At 36.2% G+C, this 16,937-nt stretch overlaps 2 protein-coding genes across 6 annotated transcripts in view; one reads left to right on the top strand and one right to left on the bottom strand.

The window, feature by feature from the left end:
- Positions 1-6,282, bottom strand: part of TBCK (TBC1 domain containing kinase) — a 96,111-nt gene extending 89,829 nt beyond the window's left edge. For 2 of the 3 annotated variants that reach the window (XM_088132998.1, XM_088133000.1), the window contains exons 1-2: positions 6,222-6,282; positions 2,683-2,901 (exon numbers count right to left, since the gene is read on the bottom strand). In XM_088132998.1, the coding sequence (XP_087989124.1) occupies positions 2,683-2,875 (193 nt within the window). In that variant the 5' untranslated portion in view covers positions 2,876-2,901; positions 6,222-6,282. Of the gene's footprint in view, positions 1-2,682; positions 2,902-5,961; positions 6,140-6,221 lie in introns of those variants that run through there. The other variant, XM_088132999.1, reaches the window with a different exon arrangement.
- A 12-nt stretch (positions 6,283-6,294) lies between these two features.
- AIMP1 (aminoacyl tRNA synthetase complex interacting multifunctional protein 1) overlaps positions 6,295-16,937 on the top strand; it is a 28,719-nt gene continuing 18,076 nt past the window's right edge. The window contains exons 1-3 of one of the 3 annotated variants that reach the window (XM_007434891.4): positions 6,360-6,390; positions 8,303-8,409; positions 16,399-16,532. In XM_007434891.4, the coding sequence (XP_007434953.1) occupies positions 8,408-8,409; positions 16,399-16,532 (136 nt within the window). In that variant the 5' untranslated portion in view covers positions 6,360-6,390; positions 8,303-8,407. Of the gene's footprint in view, positions 6,399-8,302; positions 8,410-16,398; positions 16,533-16,937 lie in introns of all 3 variants that reach the window. The other 2 variants (XM_007434892.4, XM_088132996.1) reach the window with 2 other exon arrangements.

Genomic DNA, 16,937 nt, shown 5'->3' with positions numbered 1-16,937 from the left:
ATACCAGCTAGATGCTTTAGCACCGTAATTCCAAAGTAGCAAAATTCATAGTTTTATATTAACCCAATCCAAAACTCATTATTTTCTCGATAAGAACTTAGGTCAAAGTACTTATCTATATATAAGAGATGTATTGAAAAGCTGTATATCTTTGAGGTTTCAGCAGGTGGCAGCACCTGGTTGACTTTGGGCTCCAAAGCTAAGCAGGGTTAGGTCTGGTTAAAACTTAGATGAAAGACCAGCTCAAAACAGAGGTCTTCCAGACATCCTTTGGGCCTGGATTGTTTTGCTAATTGATTGATTTTATTAGGATTTTAACTGGTTTGTGGACCTTTTTTTAATTGCATATTGTTTATTATGTATTTATCTTGCGTGTAAACTGCCAAGAGTGCTTTGCAGCAGTCTATAAATGTGATAAAGAAATAGTCAAATACTAGATGGAAGTGTTACTATTACAAAGGCATAATTGTTTTTAACTAAACTGTAACACCTAAAAATGAGGAAATGTGTCATCTGTGATCTCTTCTGTGCTGCTACTCTCTCTTCAATTCCTCCTTTCATAGAAATATTTGAAGAATTAGCCAACAAGTAACTGTCAAGCACTTCTTGAAACACAAAAAGCATCCAATATATATATGCTGAGGTGAGTCAAAACTCTTGACTGATATCTCTATTGATTATGGGGATGCTTTAGACCCACCTGAACAATATTCTCCATTGTAACTACACCTTTTTCCTTCCTTGTTCATATCTCAAAATGAGATAAAGACGAACCCAGAACAAATCTTTCCTTGTTTTCTTCCTCAGCAACATTAACTAATATTGACTTTTAAACTATGTTTTAAAAGGTCACTGTGCATGAATTAACTCAAATCTTTAAAAAAGGAATTAAACTAAATGAGAGATCATTCAGAGAATTAATAACAGTGTGAATTGTTTTAAAACTAAATTGTTAGTACTGAATAAGGGCCTAACACAGACTGAAGCCCTATCATGGAAGATTTTACTCCTTGCTCTTTCATACAAAAGACATATTCTTCAGGATCTGCTAACAATATGGAAAGAAAACCTTCTCTTCACATCAATAATAGGCAGAATCCCCAGGTTCTATAGTGGGATTTCAGCACAAGGCAAAGGATTAAAATCACGCAATTCCAGGTGTCAATATCAAGTGTACTTTTCACACAAATATTAATTGCATCAATGGCGGCCATGACATTAATCATCACTTAATGTTGCTTGCCTGATCTCACTCCATATGCTTAAATCACACTGGAAAAAAGGGAACATGAAATTCATCATAACTAAGTTAATCCCATGCATTTAAATGAATTTTAAGTGCACAAAATACTTCAGAATGCAGGGCATTCAAAATATATTTGCTTTTGGTCTGTCTACCACAAAATGCCCATAATTTTCACTAAAATCATGTTAAGCTATAATGTGGTTTGTTTGCATGTTATGTGCACTCAACCATTATGATTTGTAAGCCATGATTTATGGCACAGTGTGATTTGTGACTCCACCCAGAGCCTTCCATGAAAATAGCAGCAATTTTGCTGTATACAAAGGTGAGCATATTAAAATAAACCAAGGCTGAGTACAATGTGGGAACGCAGCCAATCTAACGCATATAATCACAACCTTCACTACAGTCAAAAGACAGACATATGGATTGTTAGTTTACACCAGCATTCTCTGATCTGGTGCCTTCCAAATATGCTGAATCACAGCTGTCAATATGCCAGACTGCATGGGAATAATGGGAGTTATAATCAAGTTGTGGAAAGCCAGCAGCATCCATAGCAAGCCATGCTATGACACCATCATGCAAATGGTGCAATTATGTAATGACATTATGACATCTGGTGGAAGTACATACGTCACCTAATGCTTCATTTGCCCCCCGCTTATGCTGAAGAAAGCAGCATATCTTGATGTCACTTTTTAGAATACTTATTTTTTAAACTATAAGAAATTAATATGTTTTACATCATTTTCATATGATGTGAAAAAGATGCACTCAAAACTGTACCATTTGATGATTTGCAACATTCAGAGGTCTATAAGGAACATATCAGGAGGTGAGAATTACAGTTGGCATGTCAATTTTACTGTTATATATGCCAGCAATAAATTCTATAATTTAAGGAGTGGGAAAAATGGTTGAAAGTGCCTTCTGTGAAGCACATTTCTTTTCAACTTTCAACATCAAAAGAGAGATTTAAAGAATTAAAGTGAAAGCAAGGCCGACTGATGAATTACAGGACCCTATGAAATAAATGCAGTGAATGAAGTTCATATATTTAAAACCAAGTACATCCCAGCAAAAAAAGAAGTTTGAAAGAGACAAAGGGGATAGAAGAGAAAAATATAGAGACAGAGTGTGAAAAAGAATAGGAAATACCTCAAAATTATCAGTGTAATCTGAACTATAGGATAACAAAGCCTGTAAGGAAACAGCAGCTACATCTGTGTCTGTTATGTGTAACAATAGCGACAAGACTGAAATACGCTGCAATGGAGTCAGTCTGGAGAAAAGCAAACTACTGCCTTCGGGAAAAATAAATGCAGAAGTCTTTGAAGTCTATAAGGCTCTGAAGCACATGTACAGAATAATTACTGTAACGGTCTTCCAATCACACCCAAAACTTATGGCGTTGGGGGGAAGAATATACTTACCATGTTTTCCACGAGAAATATCCACGTATTGACAAAGCCGGGGATGTGTCAGTGTCTTAAGGATCTGAAAGCGGCCCAGAATCTTTATGGAATTTGGGGTCAAAGGTAGGCCATTGCTCCCACAAACATCATTTGGAAGAGCTGAAGCAAAAAAGGTGAAAGCTCCTAATTCTGAATCCTTTAAGGGAAACATGTCAAAAGCCTAGGACATGTGTGCCCCTGAAAGAGAAATGAAAAGGAATTAATAGAAATAGGCCGGGCTCCTAGTTCTTATGATAACCGCAGTGAAAAAGCTATTAAATTACTGATAAGAACCCAAAAGGATAACTCTGTGGCTATCTGTAAGTCCTGAGGTCACTTACAAACTGGGGAACACAGTTCTTCACACTTAACTGAGATTTCTTTTATACCATTCAGACCATCCCAAGTAAAAAAGCCTAAATCTGAGATTATTCAGGTGCCCTTTAGAAAGCAATTACATGGACCGAAGAGAAATAAAGTGGATTTTTTTCCTCGTTACTGGTTCAAAAACAAATAAAAGATAATATTTCACTTATAACGAAACTCAATATACACAATGAACTTCCAGAAAAAAATAACTGTAAAGACAAGTAGGAAAGTATTCAAAACAGTCTCAGGTAAATTTAACATTAAAAAGGTGATGACAATATATTAGCGTTAATTTATATCTATCATAAGCGTATATATTAATTTTCAATTACACATTGAAAGAAAGCTGCTTTGATAGCACTGACTTCATGTTTGTGTTTTAAGTTGCGATTGGGGGATTAAAGTTGTACAGTTGGTGAGCAGTGATGCTTTAAATAGGTACGCCAAAAACTAATACAATAGAATACTGTGGGATAGAAGCATCTAGCTTACCAGTGCCTGCAGTGACCGGCAATGGGTTCCTGGGTTTCAAGCAGTAGAATTTTGCATACCTGAAGAAGCTGAGAATTAGACTAAAGGACTTCTGCATGCAAATCATTCAGTCTGCTACTAAAATACAGGTATATTCACGTTCTGGGTGAAGGCAATCTGGTTTCAATATTAAACATCAGGGTTAATTTAGCTGATGTGCATGGTTAGGTGGGAGTTCACTTTCTCACTCACTACTCCATGTTCAACCCATCCACAGGTATGCCCATCCTGTCCTTGGTGGAAGAGGATGAGTATTCCATATAGAAAGGAACGTATCACTCTTTAGCTAACAGAAGGCTATAGCAGTGGTTCCCCGTTATATCCTCTAAACAAGCTCAACGTTATTCAGCTTCTGAGGCCCTTCATGCAGATGCACCATTGGAAGATATCTAGTTGGTCTTTCAGATACTGTTTATTAAACAATATCCTCAGAGATTGAAGTTTTTGGCTTCAAGACCTAAAGCAGACATTCATGGAAGTGATTTTTCACTATCTTTAGCTAATATTGGATACACACATAAATTTCATTATACCAAACAAAGGCTCCATTCAACAGAATCCATCTTATTTTGCAAGCGAACATGATTTATAGTTTAAAGCACTGTAGAATATACCGTGGTGACAATGAAGCCTCTGGCATTTATTAGTTTCCTTGGAATGTTCAACAGTATTTGTAATGCAAAGAAAATGAAGAGGGTTTGGAGACAGTCTGTAACATGGGGGGAAAAGAGGATAACTTGAACTAAAATCTTTCCCAAGAATAAGAATTACCTTTGTGGGCAAAATAAGCAGGTTTCATAAAAACAAGTCTCGAGAGAAAGAAAATACTGAAAACCCGAGTGCTCAAAAGCAGGACACACAAAGAAACAAAAACGGAGGCAGTGTAATTGAAGTTCCTCAAGCAATTGGAAAAAGAAATTAAGAAAAAGAAAGAGCAGTGGAGAATAAATAAAAATGGCACTTCGAGTGAAGATGTGAAGGGCCAATGGAGAAAAGCAGGAAATGCTAGATTCATGGCCCCTAACGGACAATGAAATATCACCTAATATATATATTTTAAATAAGATGCTAAAGGAATTGACCTATGCTTAGAAATCTCTTCACCAAGTCAAAAAATAAACTAACAAAAGAAAAGCTTGTCTCAATACAGACAAAAAACTTCAGTTTTCAAAACAATAATATGGGAACAATAATAAAAACAAAAGATCAGAAGAACTGAAAACTGCTAATGGTGAAAGTACTTTATAGTCAGAAAATGAGTCTGATCAGGTATTTAATGTGGTAAGATATATTTTCTGAGCCTCAGTTCATTCCTCATCAAACAAATCAATCCATGACATTGTAGCTCTGTTTTAAAACCAAAGATTAGCATGTGTTTTAAAACACAATTTATAATTAATATATTATTAATTTATACTTTTCAATTTACTCCAATGAGTAAATTATACTCTTCAAAACATAACTTTTCAATTAACCATGTTATATATAATTTATTCTATATATTTGTAAGGGTGATTTTAAAAATTGCATATAACACTAGTTCTGTGTCTTTCGTATCATTCTGAGGTCTTCCAATCTGATTTTAAACATACTTAATTTAGAAGTGCATTCAAGGTGGGTCACTCCTCAGGCAGATTTTTTTCTACAGCCTTTTATTTCCTTGTGTGCTTAACACTGCATTTCTTCTTCCCTTGTTCTTTAGTACACTTTTTACTTCCCAAATCAATTAGGATTTGCTTACTCTTTTAAACACAACAGTGAATGATATAATAAACATTCACAATCCAGTGTAGTTTTTCCTACCCGTTGCTCTGCTTTGTCGGCCTGCACTTATCCACTACCCCAACCCGTCTACCAAAAATGATGGGAGATGTAATCTAACATAGCAAACACTCGATTGGAGGAGAATAATCCAATAATCAAGCATATCAGACAATGTGGAGTCCTTGGAGTTCTCTGAGCTTGGTTCTTTTCTTGCAAACGTTTCATTACCCAGCTAGGTAACATCTTCAGTGCTACAATGGAGTGAGGTTTGCTCTCTGTTTATGTGCTGTGGCCTGCCTTGCCAGTGCTGGTGGGGGTGGGGGTTGTTTTGAGTTCAACCCTGAAATACACATATTCACCTCTATTGATATCAGACAATGCTATATTCTAAGCTCATTAAGAATGAACTTCCACAATAACCTATCAACAACGACAATTTATATTTCTGCATTAAGAGAGACTGGGCCAAAAATTCTGCTTTTACGGAAGAACTGGAAGCCGTTAACACAGTGGTTTCGTTTCCTTTCTCGAATGGAACGGTTTACACGTGAGTCGTGGAAAAACAAATGGCCTGGGCTTGTCCGACATGCTTACCCACGACTAACTTAACCCGTTTTCTGAAACTCCCGGGACGAAAGCCATTCTGAACCATGAAGCCACTACACGAGTTGGGGTCACCCAAAACCCAATGCTAGCATGTGTCTTGGGGCCGCTCGAACAAAGCCATATTCTCACACCAGGCCTCCGTGCGAAAAGATGCGCGCAAAGGGTGGCCCGGCTCGCACTCCCTGAAACGCAAAGCACCGGCGCGCTCCCCGGGAAGCCTCAGCCCAGCCCCCGCAGAACCTACGAACCTGCTCCAGCCGGTCCTTCCTCCTCTGACTCCGCCCCCTCGGCTCGCCCCACCTGACTGGCCAAAGCCGGCGGGCAGCCAGTGCGCACGCGCCGCGCATGGCATTTTTGTCTCCCGTGGGTGGCGCATGCGCCTAGCCCTCCACCCGGGCTGCTGCTGCTACAAGTAGGGTAAGTAGGTAAGTGGGGTGGGGGCGGCAGAAGGGAGAGGTGGACTCGGTGGTCGGGTCGCTTTTACCGCTTATAAGTTTGCGAGTGGATATGGAAGGGGCGCGTCCCCGGTTTTCTCTTTTTTGCTGAGGGGTGTCCCTGCGGGGAGCTCTTCGGGCCCGTCAATTGCTTTGGGTCCCAAGTCAGGCTCCCAGAGCTGGGGTGAGGGGGAGGTTTCTCCTGGTAGTAGCTGAGGAAACGATCCGTGGGTGGGGTGGAAGAAACTTCTGTATGCTGTAATTTAAGCTTTCGCCTTTTTTTTTTTTTTAAAGCGCCTTCTATTTTATTATGTTGCTATTTATTAGTAGCTGGGATAGATGGGCGTTCAGGGACCTGCTAAATAGAGTCTGTGGTTTAAGAAGGTGGGGAGGAGGAAAACGGGGCATCGGGGCATCGGGGCTGTCGACAATCCCACGAATGCGTTGAGGGAATAATAAACAGCAAGTCATGAGTTTTCGGGAGGGGAGTTTATGCGTAGCGTTTATTCCTAAACTGTTGCTTTCTTTCCTTCCCTCGCGACTTGCCTCTTTTGTTGCAATATTATCTCAGGTTTTTCCTCTGCACTTGGTCAAGCCTACCCAGAAATACTCATGCATATAGGAAGGAGAGGGATGGAGGGAAAGGATCTTGGTCTAATGCTGGGAAGCACAGGATGCATTTAAATGACTTTCAGTGCAGTACACCGGGAGGTGGTAGTTTGGAAAGATCTCTTCTTCTTCCGCCCTGGGGAGTTGCTTCTAGTTACTTGGCTAGATACACAAAATAATACCCCGATAAAAGACTTCTCTTTCTCCTGACAGCTGAAATGAACATACCACATGCATGGATTCAGTCATAAAAGCTCACATCGAGTGTCACTCTTTAAAATGTTAGAATACTTGGCTTTTTGCTGCAGTAACTCTGTTTCAGCAAGTTTAGGAGCAGATTTGTAGATTTATTTTAACTAATAAAATAACTGAGGTAAAAGGCATATTTCTTTTGCCTTGGAAGTTTTTCTTCCTAACTTTTGCAATGGCAATTGATGTTATTGTACAGTGTATCTGATTTGTGGTAGAATTGGATGGCAGTATAAATTTCTAAACTATATTAATAAATATACAAATATAAAGATTGGCACCAGGTTGGATGCCAAATTGTAGGCACTCTGGAGTCCTTGGAGTTCCCTGAGCTTGGTGGTTTTCTTGCAAACGTTTCATTACCCGACTAGGTAACATCTTCAGTGCACTGAAGATGTTACCTAGCCAGGTAACCAAACGTTTGCAAGAAAACAACCAAGCTCTGGGAACCCCAAGGACTCCACAGTTCAATCCCGAGCTACACATATTCGCTTCTATTGGTATAGGCACTCTGATTAAGGTCTTCTGGACTGTGGTTTAATTGTAAGGGTTGTAACGAGTACTGTAATAGCTACATGAAGCAATTTTTTTCTTTGGACAGTTAAAGGAGAAGAAAGAACAGGTTTTATGGCAGGTCTAGGTACGAAGACAGAAGGTGCTGATACTGGCTGGACTGTGGTTGTAGTCTGAGTGAGTGGTATTTGTGAATTGTGTGAAGGGACAGTCAGCATTGAGTTAGATTCTATATTTACTTTATCATCACTATGTTAATCTATTTACTCATGACCTTGCCTAATTCTATCCATATTAAATTCAATATGTGTACCTTAAGATTTTTGTCTGCTTTTTTCTCTTGTTGGCACAGGTGTCTCAATTCATCGTACTGGCTTAACACTCTTGATCTTTAATGCAGCTTAGTTAATTCTTAAAGGAAAAAGGATTGTTCAATACAATGATAGTGTAGTGTATTTGCAAGGCTTGTTTTTAATGGTATCCAGGGATATTTGCATGGTTAACTCTGCCTCTTCTAATATCAGGTGCTCACAAAAGACAAATTTGGTGGGGAAGAGGAAGTAGAGTTGAGGGTCCTATCTTCCACTGAACCTTGCAGTGTGAATCTCTTCTCTGGCAGTACCTGTTAAATGTGAGTGAATCTAACATTTGGTAGTCTAATCCATTCCTCTTCATCAAGTGGAAGGATGTACACATTATTGTGAATGAAACAAAATATGAATGTGCAAAATAAGGATCTCAGTCCTGTGTTTATTGTAGAACAGGGCTTTAATAAAAGCAAAAAAGTGGATGGAAGAGGGTGCTGAAACCAGTGCTTGATGATTTTCTCATATCAGTTCCTTCACCACCACCCCCTACACTGTTTTCCCAGGTCTGGAAAGTAAGGAGTATTTTTCCCCCAGAAAGACATTTTCAAGCTGAGGTAACTATTGAAGGGCAGAACTCAAGGACATAATATAGTAAATGGCTGAAGTCGGCTCTAATTATGGTGATATAGAAATGCAATAACTAAAAACTAATTAAAAATACTGTATGCAAGTGAAGTGAAACAGTTTTAGTAGAATACTTTAGAATTACAACTGTCTTATGTTCAGTAAATTAGATCTTGATAAATCAGTTACTTAAGAGTTCTCTGGTAGCTTGGTTGTCTTAAGACATTTTATTATGTATTTAATGTAAGTGCTTTGTTAATACTTGGACATGAAAGTAGAGGTTTAATTTTGGGGGGGAATTTTATATTGTGGCAAAATCACAGAGAATGGACATTTTTGAGAAAACTGTATTTAATTAACTGTACTTGAGTACTTAATATTTAACACTTCCTACAGATGTAAAATATATTCCAAAATGTATTATGTATAATTTGGGTTGCTTAAGGATACCTTTAGTTGCATAAAATTTAAAGATATTGTTCACTATAAATGTATTATTGAAGTTACTTTATACAAGTTTTAATTTTTATAATAAATAGACCCATAAAGTTCTTAACTCCAATGAATATAACATATCTTTGTATTTACCCAAAATATTAATGTTGAAAACACAAGAAGTTATCAACACTGTATTGCAACAGAAAAAGTTATGTATTCTACTTTTTGCCTTCTAGGGCTTCCAAATAGATAAAGAGAAAACCATGTTTCAAAAAAAAGTGACAGATGGGAATCAAAGCTTAGGATATACATTTTGCCACATGAAATTTTGTCTGATAGTAATTTCTTGTTCTATGATGTTTTCTTTTTATTCTTTCCATGGACTTATAAAATGAATTTTCTCTGCATTTAGATGTGCTTGTTAACCTCTTCATTCATTATTTTTAACTGCTATGAACCAAATACAGAAAGCTGTGAGAGCAATTTCTTTCACATTTTAACAATTTTATATATTGATAAAATAAAAAATCAGGGTATATTTCATTATCCTTGGGGGTTTTTTGTTGGAGTATTGGAATGTAATATGGATGTCTTTAAATATTCCTGGATTAGAATGGGTTATAAATCCTGTTAAATAAAATAAATACTGATGTAAATAAGTAAATACTGGAAATGCATGCTTCAAAAATTGTTTGGGAGAAGTATTTTGGGACTTGTGCAAGCACAGCACTTTTATTAAAGTAGCTGCTCTTTGTTCAGCATGGCATTAACTAAAATGAATTGTCTTAAAGTGGACCTGATTGAAACAAAACAGTAAGGTTTTAACCTAGGCCATTTTAGACCCAATCTAAATTCTTAATCATTAGGCACATTGGCTCTCCTATTTGGTGCTTTATTTTACTTTCATTTTTTATATCTATAGTATTGTTAGCTGTTAGGCTTACGAAAGAAGTGGGATGTAAAGTTCATAAATGATCTAAAATAACTATTGCAGTTGTGTTTGTTATCGTTAAATATATATTTTAAAACAATTTTCTATGTTACTGTTGAAGCCCTCACAGCTTCTGTATTTACTCATACATATTATGTATTTATTCACTTGTCAGTCATAGGTTACTGTTTCCATTTAAGACTCTTTGAAACATAATAGAAGAGTAGCATAAAAATATGTCAGATGTATATCAGTTGTGGAAGTTTTGCTATGGTTTTGTTTAAATGTCTTTTGTATGGATAAGGTAATCATAAGACAAAATATTTTGATCTCAGTTGAAAACCGCTAAGTTTCTTCCCAGCTGTGTGATTTAAATTGGAAATAACTGCCACAGTGAAATTTGATCTACTAAATCATTGTGGTAGTTTTGCCAGGTATAAGATTTTAGCTTGTTAGATATACTGTGTAGAATTAATTTGCTTCAACACTGTTAAGTACACGTTACTTGAAAGTAAGACTTGTTACAATTGTACTTGTTGATTAAGAATATATGTTTTGGAAAATTTAGCCAGAGAGTGGAATCCATTGCTGTGGTAATGGACTTTCGCTAACTCAGTAAGAATTTATGTTTTCCCTCCCCCTCAATAATTGCTTAAAATAATTTGGGGAACCTCCAGAACAATTTTTTGAGTTTAGGTGTGAGGGCTGCAGAAAAAAAATGAGAATTATTTCCTTACCATTCTAACCTGGTAGGCAGGCGGAAACAGATTGCATTGACAAAAGCCATTCTGAATTGTTTGCTGTAGCAGATACTTATGTGGCAGTTTATGAATCCCTGGTAATTGTGCAAGAACACCATCAAAACGCAGGAACATTGTGAATTTAACTACATATGAGAGACAGAGTTGGGAAAAGCAAATGTAAATTTTGTACTGTGGTAATATCTGTCTTAGTTCACAGTTATTATTTCTTATTATTCAATGATACCCTTTATTATTCTGTTGGAAGTGCCTACACACAACTGGGATGTCCTCAGAAGACTTGAAATATAATAGAGGGATAGTATGAAAATATTATTTCAGATATATATCAGTAGTGGATGTTTTAGTGGTTGCTTTACAGCTCAAGGAAGACATCAAGTGGGGTGTTGTCCAATGATTACCACATGACTATTGTTTGAATTATCACTTAGTCTCTTTCCAGCAAAATGACATACAAAATGGTTTAAGGTCAAATAACATAAATATTGAAAAACAGCTTTTAAAACCAAAAGAATATCAGAATAGCAGTAATTCTGTCTTGCGAATAACTTTTCCAAACTTTTTAAAAATTTTATATTGGGAAGAAACCTAAGCACTCTAGAAAGTTCAGAAGATAGGGCAAATAAATATGGATCTTATCTTTTTATTTCTTAAGGTCACTCAATTATGTTTCTCCCCTTCTCCCTCTCCTTTTCTTCATATTGAACTTTCCTTGAAGTTTGTCTAGTGTTTAGTGACACAAATTTTAAATTATTTCCTAAATCATTCCAATTTTTTACTTCGATTTTTATGTGGATAATCTTTGTGTAGGGATTAGTGACTGCTTAAATAGAATATTTTCTTAAAATTGAAATCACATGTGAAAGTAATTTAAACTGCATATTGGATATGCTCAGCAAAAGGGTCCCTTCTTCCAGGTGCTGAATGCAGATAATTTTGGCCTGAAGAATAAAAATTTGTGACATTATACCTCAATTCAGTTTTGTAATTCTGTGTTTATTCCTTTACGTTCAGTGAATCAGCTGAATAGAGATTTTAATCCCCCACATGTAAGGCCCACTCTCTGGACAGCAGTTGATAATTTGCAAGTTTCAGGACTTGTATGGAATATAAAAAGCCAGAAGCAAAGTCCAGGCAGTGGTTCAGAAACCTGAATTTGTGCCAGAGCTATAGGGAGGCTATTAAATGTATAGGAGTTTAATATAAGATCTCCTATCTTATATAGGAATTCTGCATGGGGATCTCAAACTACCTCTAGTTATATAATAAGAGTGACGTCTTTAGGTTTGACAGGTTGGACTCAGAGAGCTAGTAAGCAGAATTCTGTTTACAGAATGCTCCTTCTGGTGGAGCGATCTTTACTAGTTTTTTATGCTTTCTGCAGCCTGCTGCAGAGCTGCCCCAGAGAGCTTGGCACTAATTATGAAAATTGCCTCTGTTGAACCTTTGTCTAGGTCCATTCCTGATGTTGAAAAAGCCTAAAATCTTCATGGCTTAGATCCTAATTTTTTTCCCTGTACAGTTACCAGTTGCTAGATAGTTTAAGTGTGTATATGGTGAGGGATTGCTGTTTGCTCATTTCCTGCTTGTGGGCTATTCATAGTCACCTGATTTACTGCAAAGGGAACACAGGGTTGTCTCAAATAATAGTACATCTGAGCATCCCAAAAATGAAACCCTGTAGTGAGCTAGGGAACCTTGGGATCAGATAGAGTCCATGCTGTTGAGGAGAAGGTGAAAGCAAGCAAGCAGAAATCTTTGAACATAAACTTGGATGTTGCCCAGAATACTGGATTTGATATGCCTTGTGTCTAATACAAATTGATGTTTATCAGAAGGAGCTTCCTTTGAAAGAAAGAGATTTCTGTTGATTGAAGGAAAAGGTAAAATGTCTTTCAGATTAAACTTGATCCCCAGTGAACACATGTACACTTTTATGTTGCTTTCTTGGCAGCAATATGGAGATAGTTTGCCATTGTCTTGATGTTTTATTGACTTCTCCTTGCCTCCGGGATTTCCTGGTGATTTCCCATCCAAGTGCTAACCAAATCCAGCTCTGGTTGAGATCAGAATTGATGAGGTGCTTGCCACCTGCTGTAGGAGTCCTATGATATATGATATGTATGCGTAACATCTATACTTATAGTCATTTTAAAGTTAATTGAAAATCTACCCATTCAGTGAACTTTATTGTTCATTGATTGCTAAGATATTTGCCAGAAATACTAAAATGAATTGCATTTTTAAATCCAGTCTGGCAGTAATCCCACTGAAGTCATCTAGATAGTGCACACTTTTAGGGAGACTTCTAATTAAGTATGCTTAATATCAAGTAATGTGCTAGTAAAAGTCCTATCTATGCAAGGTTATAGTGTAAATTCAGTTTTCTATTCTGTACTGTTAACTCAGGATGGACCTGTGGATAATAAAACATACTATCTTGAGCATAAGTTAGACTAAGTTGTCTTAAGCTGTGGGAGAAAGGGAGAAGTGATGTTCGATACTGTACAGTCTTCAGTGCAAGGCAGCTTTTAGATCTTCTCATTCAACACTTTGAAGAGGAAAAGACTTTTGCCAAGCAGAATAAATTTGTAGTTAATTTGTATGTCAATTCTATGAAGATGGCTAATTGAATGAAATCCTACTCCAGAACAACAGTTTCACAATGGTTATAAATTCAATCTATCTAAACATTTTCGGTATTGGTGCAGTACAGAAGCTACTGGCACATACAAAGGTAATATTTTTTCCCAAATTAATATTCAGTATTTTCTTTTGTTTCACATCACGCTTGGAAATGTAATACCCATATTCAGGGATTCAGTATAAATTAATTTTTAAAGGGGTGTAATATGAAAAACACCTTCACATTGAGCATTATAGCTCAATTCCGTTTTGTAATTCTGCATTTATATAGTTGGCAAAAACATTGTGGCTGTAAGTGGAATGGTATTAGCTTTTCTCTGACATCCTATTTTAATCTTGGATCATAAATGTCTTGATGAGGACACAGTCTTGGATAGGTAGCTCAAAATAGATCAAGATAGCTATTCTATGCTTAAGAATAGTTCTGAGGTTATATTTTTGTAAAGCTGTAGTAAACAAGATATAGAATTTTTAAAAGGTATTTAGGGTATCTTTTTAGCTCAATTACTGCCTGTTAAAATGTGCAAGTGACAGAGTATGATTAACTGATCTGGAAATGAGGGGACAGCAATTATAATTAGAAAAAGAGTGCATCCAATTGTATTGTCATTTTTTTTTCCTGCAGCTGAATCTGTAAGGTGATATAACAAGTATTTTGAACTACTGATAGCTTTTACTGAACTTTTGTTTGCATGTGCTCTTACTAGTCCACCAGGTGAATATTTAGAATTTAAGTGTTCTTGTATATGACTCAAACAAAGCAGAATGCCTTCTCTAGAAAAGTTGCATTTCTAAAGCATCAGTCCACCATACAGACTTGGTAAGAATTTTTAAAGTTTTGGCAGTTCAGAAGTGATTCCTGCAACTAACAAGAGACTTTACAACTTTCCATGAGAACTATTTTCAGCTGTTATATACTGTATTATATAGCATATGGTCTACCAAGAAAGATTTCCTAATGATTACGAATGGAATCCTGTGCTGTCTATTCAGATACAAGTTCTTGTAGTTTACTCCTAGGTAAATTTATTGATTTACATTTATTGAAATTATTTATTGGTCATCCATTATGCAGAGGATTGCAAGACAAATTGGTCCTAATTAAGCTGATAGAAGCATAAAGAAATAGCGTGTATTTTAATACCTTGGAATGAATTAATCAAACACTTCGTAGCCGAAATGTTAATGGTTGTGTAAGTATTTCATATTGTTTTTACATGATTACCCATGTAAATAGTTAACTAAATGATTAAATTTGTTTAATATTTTAGTGAGCTCTCAACTAAATAGTAATATTAGCTGACATATATTGCTGGATGTTCTCCATTGCTGGACATTTTCAGACCACGTTCATGGATGGTTATAATAGATGAATATTGTAATGACAGAGGTCTTAGTGGATGTGTTAATATACCCTGCAGATTTTTGCAGCCTATCTCACTAAAATATAGAATTCTTAATTCTGTAATGGGGAGGAATCAGACAGCCATGTGAATTCAAACACTTCAGCTGTTTATTTATGGTAATTCTAGGCTATTCTGCTCCAAAACTGCACCTTACAGCATGCCCACGCACACACAAGCTTACATGGATATTGCAAAGGGAATCTGATTAGGTTGAGGTGGGATATAATCTGATAAAAAGATAAAAGCTAATATATAGATCTGTTTGCTAGTCTCAAAGTCTGCATTTAGAGAAAGAAGAGATTGGAGATTTCATTGTGATAATTTTAGCTTTGGTTAATGTTAATAGTTATGTTGCACAAAATTTTGTGACAGATTCAGTCAGCTAATGATAATCTACTGTTCAGTACACATGTCGAGCATAGTTGGAAGAGAGAAGGCTGGTGGACTTAAGGGTAATGAAAAGTTCATGCTAACAGCCAGTAAAATTGTGGATTCTAGATATGCGTTTCAAATCAACTGAACTATTTGAGGAGAGAAACCAAATACAAAAGATCTACAGTAATATCTTTGGATCTGTGCCATGATTTATTGATTATATGTCACAAGAAGACTGCATAGACACATTGAGGCATGAAGAAAACAAGTTGTAGTCCTTCATTACAAGGAAACCAATGGAAACAGTATAGTCTTGGATAGGACATAACATAAGGAGACACTGTACAGCAGCCTTCCTCAACCTGAATGTCCTCCAGATGTTGGGATTTGGAAATATATCCAGAAATAAACCATGCTTGAAAAGTCTGGGGTAGAATAAACTTTAGTGAAGCAATTGTTAGAAAAGAAGCAATCCTTATTTACCTGTCTTATTGTTGCTGTACTTTACTCCACCAGAAGTTTGTATGAGTCAAGTATTCACTCAGTTGTATGATCAATGAAAATTAGTCAAAAGGTAACATTTAACTTCAGAGGGTGAATTCGGTAGAACATTCCAGAAATAACTAGTAAGAGAAATTGGCCTCTATGTATAGCCTTACTAATAGCTACCTTCTTTATTCTAAGGATATCTTATAATTAATTATTAATTATAATTAATATTAGGATACAGTTCTCAAAGAGTTTACAGCTTAGAAAATGCTGTGCCACAAAGCACTAAACTTTTCCCAGAGAAAATGTTCCATCTTACAAGTAATTGTGTTCAGCTGGCTCAGTTTGTCCTTTACAGTCTGGACAAGTGGAATGTATTAAATACATAGAAGAAACATAGTTATTACAGATGATAGACAAAGTGACTTTTCTTCCTGAACACTGGAAAGTAAAGATTATACAGCAAAGTCAGCGTGACAATTTAACGTGAAGTTTGAGTTATAGGGAATAAAGTGAATATGTTCTATTACTAGTTACACCACTGTGCCAGAAATACATGGTGTTCAGTCTATTTATTCAAAACAATGTTGGAAATAATTGCATTAATAACATGTTTCTATTATCCTGTTTCCTTTTATTTAGGATTTTAGTCCGATCCTTGATGAAAATGGCAGCCAACAATGCAGTTTTGAACAGATTGGAACAGAAGGGTGCTGAAGCAGATCAAATTATTGAATACCTTAAGCAGCAAGTTGCTCTTCTGAAAGAAAAAGCCAGTAAGGCATAATATTAAAATATGTTATTAAATATCCATTCTAAATTCATTGAGTAGAATCTAAATTAATCCTTTATAAAACCTATTTCAGGTAATAACTTTCCTATAAAAGACAAAAAACACATAATTTCCCACATTTCAGAAGATAAGCTACCTGGTATCAAAAGCTGTCAAGGGGTATATTTGGCAGTGCTCTGTAGAAGAAACTGGCATGGTTATGGCTAATAGGCAGCTGAATTAACACTGTAATAAGAGTGAGAAAGGGTGTTTATTGTTTTATAGCAATAGAATCATAGAGTTGGAAGGATGGTTTATACTATTCAGTCCCACCCATTCCTGTTTAGTGCAGAAATCCAAATTATAGCATCCTAAACAGATGGTTGTCTAGCGTCCACTTGACCTAATC

The sequence above is a fragment of the Python bivittatus genome, unplaced genomic scaffold (genome assembly GCF_059951505.1).
Source record: "Python bivittatus isolate LINGU-HERP-01145 unplaced genomic scaffold, Pbiv_v1 ctg000070_np1212, whole genome shotgun sequence".
Classification (NCBI taxonomy): Eukaryota; Metazoa; Chordata; class Lepidosauria; order Squamata; family Pythonidae; genus Python; species Python bivittatus.
This window is presented reverse-complemented; position numbering and strand designations above follow the sequence as displayed.